Source organism: Metopolophium dirhodum, chromosome 2 (assembly GCF_019925205.1).
Source record: "Metopolophium dirhodum isolate CAU chromosome 2, ASM1992520v1, whole genome shotgun sequence".
In the NCBI taxonomy this organism is placed as follows: Eukaryota; Metazoa; Arthropoda; class Insecta; order Hemiptera; family Aphididae; genus Metopolophium; species Metopolophium dirhodum.
The window spans coordinates 31,056,659-31,068,164 of NC_083561.1; the positions used below are offsets into that span (position 1 = coordinate 31,056,659).

General features: G+C 31.1%; 1 protein-coding gene across 1 annotated transcript in view; it reads left to right on the plus strand.

Moving 5' to 3' along the window:
* LOC132938989 (acetylcholinesterase-like) overlaps positions 1–11,506 on the plus strand; it is a 46,258-nt gene that overhangs the window by 28,578 nt on the left and 6,174 nt on the right. Inside the window, exons 5-8 of the mRNA XM_061005973.1 lie at positions 5,916–6,058; positions 7,585–7,743; positions 8,654–8,817; positions 11,056–11,201. Of these exons, the coding sequence (XP_060861956.1) occupies positions 5,916–6,058; positions 7,585–7,743; positions 8,654–8,817; positions 11,056–11,201 (612 nt within the window). The remainder of the gene's footprint in view (positions 1–5,915; positions 6,059–7,584; positions 7,744–8,653; positions 8,818–11,055; positions 11,202–11,506) is intronic.

An 11,506-nucleotide genomic window follows, 5' to 3' on the forward strand; every position in this document is an offset into this window, starting at 1 on the left:
GCGTTTTATACCGCATATACCGCACGGGTATTACCAGCTCTATATACCACGCGGCGACCGCGAGTGTACCTTGCGCTAAAATTCTTGGAAAATCGTATTAGTTTTTGTCGAGACAGACGGACGCGGAGTGATTGTGTTCGGGCGGTCGGTAAAAGTATATTATATATAAACGCGTCATGACAACATCCATTTGCACGACCTATTTAATTTTTTTTTTCTCCCATATATATTTTATCACATACACACGTAATAATACACTTACGTTTGTGTATGCGTGCGCGTTTTTTGTGTGCACATTTTTCACATTACTCTTTTAGGTCTGGAAAAAAAGTAATCCTCATTCGTCATCAGCCCTCGGCATGTCACAAGTGCCCCCCTCCCCCCCCCCCCACACACAACCCAAACACTCTGCCGCCGTATAGTTCGATATATTCGTTTGTCCGTATACCAGTAGCTAGGTTAGGTTAGGTTAGGTGACATTTTTTACAAAATCTCTGCAGAAAATAATATATAGACTCTGTGTGAAATATACTATATACATAGAATAATATTTCTTTACATTTTAATATTAATAGTTATATACCTTGCCTGCAATTGCCCACTAGCCGTTATACCGGTGTATTTTAATCCGTATCATAAATATTCGATAAAACACGAATGAAATATAGAATTAATGTCTCTGTGGGACTCACTAACTCCGTTGACGTGTTAAAATGAATTAAACCAAATCGATTAATATAACTTTCACACTTCGACAACGACAACTGACAACTCCCCAGCAGCCTCACTAAATAATACACGTGTTGCTCATTCAGGCACTGTCAAGTACTTAAGCCTACTATTTGATAAAAGACTAACGTGTGAAAAACAAATCATCCAAACTCAACATAAAATCAAAAACATCCATTGGTGACTTACTAACTCCTCGAACCAATTTAAACCCATAGAATAAATTCAGTAAAACGCAGCGAAATTTCAAATACTAAAAAAATTCAAATCTGCCAATAAAAAATACTCTGTCTCATTACCAACGATTTCTACAATGTGTCCGTCCAGTTGGCACTGGCACTTATAGAGCTACAACTTCATACATCAATATTTTGCTACGAATTTGCTACGAATTTGCTACCCTACTATATCTTAAACTATTTCCTACACACTGACCTGCGCATAAACACGATGAAATAAGTGGTAAAAATACACCATCAAAACTTCCACAACCACGCGTTTCCTGGAAGTCCTGCAAGATGACTCAAACGCCAGTGGCCAAGATATTTTCTCAGCTACCATAGTAAAAGGTGCTAAACACTGCTGTTATATATATTATTGATATAATTATACATAAATAATATTTCCTTCAACAAATGAACACGCCAATTCTATAATTGTATTAGCACTCTTGCTTATTGTATACCCAGGCCCGCACTGGTCCACCGGGACACCGGGAATTTTCCCGGTGCGCCCCATGATCAATTGATAAATAAGCGCCCCTCTCCCCCTTTTTTTTTTTCATCATAATATCTATTTGCTATATAACATTAGAGGGTACCTATTTTATATGTGGGTATTATATTATACAAATGATATGTTTTGTAATTATTATACATAGGTATTAGTGTATTGCTGTATAGGAAAGTACATATTTTATGTAAATAGTTGTTTCGTTATCATTTAGGTATGATAATATTAACTATAGAGCCATAGATAGCCAGATAGGTATACTTGTGAAATTCGAACACAGTAATCGATGTAAGACGTGTGTGTGTACATTGATTATTGTTTTTATTTCGGCTTTTCTACAGGACTCCGGTCTAATAATGCGTCGGTTAAAATATGTGAACTGTTACCCTCTATTGATCAGCCAAAGCTAAAAGAAGAACTTATTTCTTTTGCTACATCTTGGCCTTTAATTTGTAAAGTTGGTTTACAGAGTGCGTATGAAGTCAAATCGTTACCGTTGATGATGAAGAATGGGCTAATGAGTACGATTTGAAGTGTAGTTAAGTAAAAGAGTGTAATGTATGCGTCTATCATGCGCATTACGTATAATCACTGATTATAATATGTACCTATTCCTTACAATACACGGAATTGTCTAAAGCGTATAAATATTTACTGACTCTGCCTCTGACACAAGTGACGTGTAAAAGGTCATTTTCGAAACTTAAATTGTTAAAAACACTATTAAGGTCCACTATTGTACAAGACAATTTGGAATTATTATTCTTAATGCAGTGTGAAAGAGACATAGTAAATCAAGTAGATGGAGAACAAATCATAAATGCTCTGTGTTTGAAACTTTCAACAGCAAATAAATGCAACGTCTACTCACGTAGTCACATCTTCAAGATATAAGTTGTTTGTATACTTTTTTTAAAGTATTTAAAATAATAAATTTTTACGGTTTATGTTTTTATATAAAATATAATTAAAATTAAATTAAGTGCACAATTTATTTTCTTAACCATTTTACTATGAAACATATTATTTCGATTTGTATTTTGTTAAAAATCGCAGAATAAATCATAATCTGTGTTTAACATCTTCAGGTGGTAGTTTGTAAATAAAACAAACATGGGTAGACACCAATTTTTTAATTTGAAGTTGATATATAAAAATATAGCTGGTACCCTATAAATATATTTTCCCGCGCTCCTTAGAGGTAGCCAGTACGGGCCTGTGTATACCTACCACTATAATGTACATAGATCGTATGATAAGAAATAAAATAAAATATAGAACAGATATAAATTCCTACGAATTGTAAAATACATTGTTTGTATACCTATTACCTGATAAATGATGATATATCTACCTCTACAGTCTGCGGTCTTAACGTCAACTTAGTTTGATGAACTTTTTTCGATATGATATTAAACTTAGCAGACTACGGTTTGACATGAAAAAAAAACTCAGTTTTGTCTTATAATCTTAATGTTTTTATTATTTTCGGTGTAGGTACCTGAATAGGTATATGTATAAATCAACTCTTTTAAAACACGCGATTACGACGGATTACGCGTGGGTTGTAATATTTACTAACTTTTTGGTAATCCATAGTTGTAGGTAGGTATCACCTAGATGACTGTCTCGGCGTATAATGGACTGTATAGGTAAATAGACTTATGGTAGGTACTTATGATTAGAATCAATCATAAACAAAGGAAAAAACAACGCAACTTGTTATAACTCAAAAACAAATGCCGGTTTCCGGCCTAACTATTAAACATACAATAAAGGCAAAAAGTAGACGGCACAATAGGTGCTGGCCAGCTAACGGGAATGACTACAAACTACTAACATTATAAAAAATAATAATAATACATATATATCGATATAAAAACCGTGGCGGCGGCTGCAATCTCAGTTGACGGTTGATGGTAGACGGTGATGGTGTTTATAGATGGTGAACGATGACGGCAGAGGTGATGGTAGACGGTGAACGGTGACTTGGAGGGGGGGGGGGCATTGGTCGTATAATATATATTTAGAAATCCAGTTCAATATGATAGTGTATGAAGGTAAAAAAAAATCATAGTCAACATTCAGTTTTAGAGTTCTGGTGAGTTAAATAAAAAGAAAAACTTTTGAATGTTCTTTCGGTCAATAACTCAAGAACACTCAGCGCCGAGAGTAGCGAACCGTAGAAAATCTAGCATGACAAACAACTGAAAAAAAATCCCCTCTCTTCCTTTTTGATAGTTTTTCATCATAGATCATTCCGTTAAAAAACGTGTATAAAGGTATGTCGGTACATTTTTTTTTCTTTCGAAAACCCGATTTAGAGCTACGCTGTATTACGATATTTGGTAATAATATCATGTTCATCACTATACAATATAATAAAATAATACATTTATTTTGAACATGAAATCGTATTTACAATAGTTTTGTTATAATATATTAATATAACATTGAAATGATATCGTGATTACGTCGACTTATTTGCTGTAACAGCCGCAGTTTAATATTATACCTACTCAAAGTGTTTTTAACATTTTGTTCACGATATAAATAATATAACATAAACCTATATTGCAGGCTATTACTAATATTATGCATTATTTATGCAGCGACGAATTCTTCCATTTCTGAATTATTGATAATTTACAACTCCATATATTATAACGTTTTTCTTTTACTGAACATTCAATATATGCATTAATAATATAAAATTGTCGATTTTTAGCGTTGTTAATACTTAATAGTTTCTCGTCAGGGGCGTATATAGGATTTTCTTGAGGAGGGGGATATCAAAATTTTTTAGTGTTGATGCAACCTTTTGTTAGTTACTCCATGTAAGGCTAACAATAAAAACAATAATATTGATTTTAATTTTACTCTGTTTTATTAATTTATAAAATAAACTCTAGTTTTCTGTTTTTTAAGCACAACTCATCAATTACTTCATCTGTTGTAATGTCGACCTCTCTGTGACAAGAAAGCATAGCCAACCCATTAAGTCTAGTCTATAATCACAAAACACATACATTTTTTAATATTTATTTTAAAATTTACGAATTCCTTATCGTTTTCTGTCCGCTGTTGCAATTAGTTTCGTGTTCTATGTATATAACAGTATAATAGGTTAGGTACTAGCGGGTTTTACCCGACTTCTCTCGAATATAGTCCTATTTTAATTTTGTTGTTATTGTTGGGTAATATCACTCGCAGCCCACAGGATAACAAAATTATAAAATATAAATAGCAACAGTACTGCAGCTTAAACTTTATACCTAAACTAAAAAAAAAAGGTCAAGGGAGGGGATCTATCCCCCATATCCCCCCCCATAAATACGTCACTGTTTCTCGTGTATTTGTTTCAAGCATGTTATATAATATACTATACATTTTTTTTAAATATTTATAATTTCGCAGATTTGTCATATTTTAAAAACTATAGTTAAGAGTCTAAACTTTAGACAATCCGAGGAAATTGGGCGATAAGTGATAACCAATGCGAATCCACCGTGTTTTATCGGACACAAATTAAAAATGTTACGTACATATTAATGATACTCTCACAATAATAACGAATGTAATAATTCATATAAAGACTTGTTAAAATATTTTTTTTATTAATACCATTTATGTTTTTGTTTAATATTAAAAAACTAAGATTTTATGTGTTTGGACAGTTTTTAGAATTTTAAAGCTTTTTTACATTATTTTGTAGGTGATTATTCATATTTTATCAATTTTTAACGCACTGTAAGTGCACGCAAATTCAACATTTATTTTAGTGCATTCATTTCACAGCCCTGATAATATTATATCATCAAAGTTTTTTTTAACAAAATAACTACATATATATATGTAGGTACCATGTACATATATAATATAGATATACTAATATACCTACCTACATAAAATATATAAACGTTATATCTTACACATTTTATAGCATACAAACCCGACTTCTAATTATATTACAATATTACACGAATGTCAAATTCGAACACCGGTAATGTTGTTTTATTCATTCTCTCATTCTGTTTTTTTTATTATTATTATTATTATTGACGCATGAGAATGTTTTATACGAGTTCCAAAGTTATCGTTTCCACAATATAATGTTTTTATTGTGCACTAATGATCAAGGAGAGGGAACTTGTTATAACAATTTATTTAATGAGGGAGCTATAGGCTCGTCGTGGCGCAGGTCTCTCATCAACCTTGCACACAGTCATAATAATATATTGATCACTCCCTTCTCCTCCTAGGAAACTCAACCGCCACTCCCTCTTCACATTTTACCCTTTTACCCTTAACGCCGGTGAATTTTGATAAGGTGTCAACTCACAATTAATATATTTCATTGACCTAAATCGCGATTTTTATATTTTTTAAATATTAATACACGCATTGTATAATGTAGGTATATTGTATAATATATAATTTTTTGTCGGTTCCAGGAACATATTTCTTGCTGTACGATTTTGTCGATTTCTTCGACCGAACGTCAGCCACCGCATTGCCCAAGGAAAAATTTGTGCAAATAGTCAACGTAATATTCAAAGACAGAACACAACTGGAAAGAGACGCCATTATATATCAGGTAAAATGACGATTTTCCACGCGTTTAGGTGTAAATGAAAATATTCTTTTGAAAAAATAAATAAATAGGAGAACCGTTATGCAGATACGGTCATATAAATATTCTATTATGTAAAAAGAAAAAGTTACCTATTATTCATGTAAAAGCGTCATTACGTGAACTATGAAAAACTTCAATTGTACGAGTATGCATAGTAACTGAAACGTAAATATTTTAAAACCAACATTATACAAGTGTTTCTTATTATAACGGACATTGAATATGCGAAAATAAATGAAAAAATGTAAATACATTTTTCGCTAGAAAGCACACGGTGATCGTGTATAATTTATCATATATATAATATTACACTAATACATATATAGCTTCCAAATAGAAACAATACGCGTGTATAGAATAAAGTGATCACCCGGAGATAATAATTATTTGTGACTTTGTGTAACTCAACACTGCATAATAAGGTGTATAAATTTGTATTAAACAAAATATAATGAAGTATATTGAAGTGAACTAGCATTTTATATTTCTATATGAAACGAATATTCACAAACTTGAAATAATATTAATAATATTATCATCGTGATTTAAATAGGTAATTACTAATTATACATTTAAAACACTTTTCCGACTCAGAGAATAATATTTCATCAAGATTCAATTGTATACGTCTTAATAAAATATCATGGCTTAACTGCGTACCATTTTCTCTCAATTATTAATTCTTATCGTCTTGTTTTTCTGCGCGTCGGACATATTTTTTTGTAAGTTTTCGTTATCTTTCATACTAATAACTTACTATGGTATAATATACCTACCTACTATATATAGTACTTTACTATTTACATTTTCAATAAAATGTTTACTACCATAATGGTATAAACGCCGTTTGGCTTTTAAAAACTACTGTAAAACATAATTGCATCCAAATCAACGTGTGTATCGTAAATTAGGTAAAATATAATATTTAATGGTAGTTTCATAAGCACCTATTGTTAACTCCGTGGAATAGCAATTAGCAAATATTAGTGTTTGATAAATATTTTATGAGAAAAAAGTCCATTATTTCTTACGTAATACATTCAAAGTCTTATATACCTATAAGTTATTTTTGATATTCCGTTAATTGTATGTAACAAATATTATATATTAATAATACACGGTATACACCCCATTATTATTGGCAATGTTCTGGACAAAATTTTGACTGTGGCCATTATTTTCTTGAAAGTGTTTCTTGAATTCCAGAAATCAATAACGAACAACTTTTTTAAAAAAATGTGAGGAAGTAAAAAATCGACTTGATGTTATACTACCAGTAGGTAGCTAAATACGATTCGAAACATCTTAAAAATTGGCTATCCAAAGTGTGGGTACCTGAATACTACTGCCATCCCTTTGCCAATCAATAAACTAATATAAAAAACGTTTGTAACATTATGTTATAAAACTGCTAAAAAATGTATTTTAATGCGTAAAATAAAATATTATATTATACAGTCACCACACAACAAAATTATATATTTTAGTATTCGGGATGGGAAAAAAAAGAAGTGGACGACAAATATTCCAACCAAAAACAACTGAGCGACGTGGTTGCAGATTATTTCTTTGTTTGTCCAACCAACCTGTTTGCCAACATCGTGTCAAGTCGTGGAGCTCGGGTGTACTACTATTTCTTCACTCACGTGAGTAGTTTTTAATTTTTAAAAATCGCAGTGAAATTTTCTTAAGTATTAGTTTAGGAACCGGGAAGTATATAATATATTTGTAATCAGAGGTAAAAAAAGGATCTTAGATACCTACATATTAATATATATCTGGTATTTTTGTGTTTTTTGACATTTGTTAATTTTATCTATATAGTAGGTATGGGCATCTTGTTATATAAGTATCCTATTATACTATATAATAATAGTATTATCTATTGTATCTGATACTTTTTTTAAGCATCTTGCCTATCCTTGATTATAATAATTTGTAGTTCGTTAATAGTTTAATACCTCTCCCAGTGGCGGCTGGATATGAGATTATTTGAAGCAATTGCTCCATGTCTGAAATGGGTGTGTGGGTGTATAAATACATACATAACCATAAGACTTCATCACAAATATCATGGAAAATATTATAATTAATAATTAATAATTATTAATGGCCCCTGCTGCTAATTTTGGTTTAACGAAGGGTGCAGTGGTAAAAATATTTAAAATATAAAATATCCTTCAAAACCTCCACGTTCTCGCGCCGCCACTGACCTTTCCTGTATTATAATTAACGGATAATGTATGTTTTTGTCATTTCATTTTAAACTAGTTATTTTTTTGAATATACCTATAATATACGGTTAGTAGATCATCTAATTTTCCTTAACTCTCTCCACCCCTCAAAAAATAAAAAGATATGTCTGTTTTATATATTATAAAATAATTGCAGCGATTGATCAGTTGCAGACTGCAGCCAGTAGATAAGATGATGTTAATTCGCATACTTTTGTTAGAGACTTAGTGTATTTAATAAATTATATAAACTACAATTAGCCGTGTTCATATAAATAACTCTCTTCATAATAATATTATATAACGCGTTGAAATATTGCAGAGGACAGACTCACACTTGTGGGGTGATTGGATGGGCGTGTTGCACGGTGACGAGATGCAATACGTGTTTGGCCATCCGTTGAACATGTCAATGCCGTACAACGCCAGGGAAAGAGACTTGAGCATACGAATCATGGAAGCATTCACCAGATTTTCGTTGACCGGGTAACGTACTTACAATACTCCACAACCACAGTTTATACTATAACAGTGTGTACAACTAAAAAACTAGTCACACTATTGTTGTATTTTATTAAATCATTATTAATACCTCCACCGTCGCAAATTTAGCCAGAAAAGTTAGGTAGAGGAGCTGAAGTCTTCCAGAATGTATAATATAATGTATGGAAGTAACCCGTGCAATTTTGGGTGGACGAAGTCACCCCCCCCCCCCACCCAATAGACCACATGATTTTTGAATCAATGATTTTGTGCACGTCGTCGTTGTTTCTATCGCTGAATTGTGTGTGTAATTATATCTTCGTTATCAACTGCTGTTAACACAATGAAAACAAAAACAAAAAAAATTAAATAAATCCTTGAAGGGGGACTAGACGCGCCGCCGACATGCAACAATAATACACATTACGCACAGCAAATAGCCATACATAATATAATTGGCTGTGGTCACGCGGTCAGCAGTTTTAAAAAGGGTAAATATTATGCTACCTGAGGGACGATTGGCCGATAAGTGAAACTATTCAACTGAATACTGATAAACCAATCCGGACTATCTGCGTAATTACTTCCGCACGAACTTTGCAGACGTTTCTTCGGTTGTACTTGTACAGTTGTACATGCTTATATATAGTAAATATATACGGCTGGTTTCTGGTATATATTACAATATGTATGTATATGCGACCATACGAATTCTAACCGGAAAACGGGTTTCGAGATATTTATTTTCTACATTTTAAAATTTGTGGAACACGCGGAAATATAATTTTTTTACTTATTGGCTTAACTTTTTTCGAACGTTTTACCGTTATTCTACATATTAAATACATTGCACACAAACTACAAATTATGTTATAGGTTATATGAAGAATTCGCGTTCTGTAAAACTTTAATTATAATAGGTATTACTACCATCTTCCGAATTTAAGAAATCGAAATTCGAAATACTTTAGACGAGCTTATTGTTTACACAGCGTACATTGTAGGTACATATATATTAGAGATCAGCACGGGCCATAATAAGAATATTCCGAATTGGTTATGGTTAGATTGTCGTACTTGGCTTTGGACCGGGTCGGAGACAAAACTTTTTTTGTAAATTTTACAATTATTACATTTTAACGAAAATTGTATATATACTATATAGTACAAGTACAATAATAAAATGTCTAATTTTGAACGGTGTATAATATAAAACTACGAACGGACCTGGTCGGGTTGGACTTAAAATAAAAAATTACGCACCACGTCTAGACAGGTATCTACAATTTTTTTTAATAAACTTTCGGGCAGTTTAGCGTTTAAAGTTACCCGTTATGATCTTAAATATATTATATACATATTATAATTATATTAAACCTGTTTTATTGGAGACATTATCTGAATGTCTATGACGATGTATACTTAAAAAGCGTGAACAAGTGTTATAAAATATTTGATAAATATATTAACCTGATATATGTTTGATAATGTTTGATTTTTGTGAGCATTGCTGCTAGAAATGATTAATTTTGCTGGTACTTGGAAATATAGCAAAAACCAATCATAATATTATATACTGCTAGCCATACGCGTTATAAGCAATAACTTCCAATTTAATTTAAAATATCATTTTATCGGTTTATATACCTAGTATAAATCAAAAAAGTACAAATACAGATTTTCATGATATGTACCTAACATAAAATATATATAAATATACTACTAGCAGTACCACAGTACCTGCAGCTACATAATATCGTTTAGTCGTAAATTGTTAATCCAAATTTCATTTTATTATAGGACTTAGTTAATAGTCGTTAATAGTCGTTTCGTCAACAATCTAAGATTCCTTTTTTGAAGATGTTTAAATGTCACTATTTTAATTTTAAAAAAACAATAAATATGGAATAGTGTATCTTCTACCTAATTATATATAATATAGTGCACTGACGCAGAAATTATATTTTCTAGTTGAGATCTTTTAGTGACTTTTACATTAAATTATATAGTTATATATCTATAGAATTATTTTAATCATTATTCGTTATCTACTAACTTCTAAAGTTTTTTTTTAATAAGTTTAATATTCAATACTTAAGGAATAAACCAAAAACGACACAAATTTATGGTCTTACATCCAAAATATTTAGTGTAATCTTAAATCATGATCACATTATAAAAGAATGGAAAATTCTGTACCTATGTATTCTTTTAACTAATATTGAAGGTTTTTTTTTTTAGAACACCTGTATCAGATGACATAGATTGGCCACTATACAATGAATCAAACCCGATATATCATGTTTGGAATGCTGCTGAATTACACGTAGGATACGGACCTAGAGCAGCTGAATGCCAGTTTTGGAACGGATTTTTCCCAAAAATCGGTAAGCCTGTATTAAAGATTGATTTATTTGTTTCAAATAGAAAATAAATTATAAACAATTATTAAATATATTTGATGTAAACGAGATATTGTTCAGTACAAAAATTTTCACTGATAACTAATCGACATAAATTTAATAAATTAACAAATTAAAGACAAATTGTATGTTTTATAGTTAATGACTTGGTAATTTTTTAATTTTTTTAGTTGATATTATATCAATTTAAGTAATACGAATAGTATGTATAACCTGTTTGGATTATGCGAATTTGGTACTATACTAATTTATTATTTAAATTTGCAAGT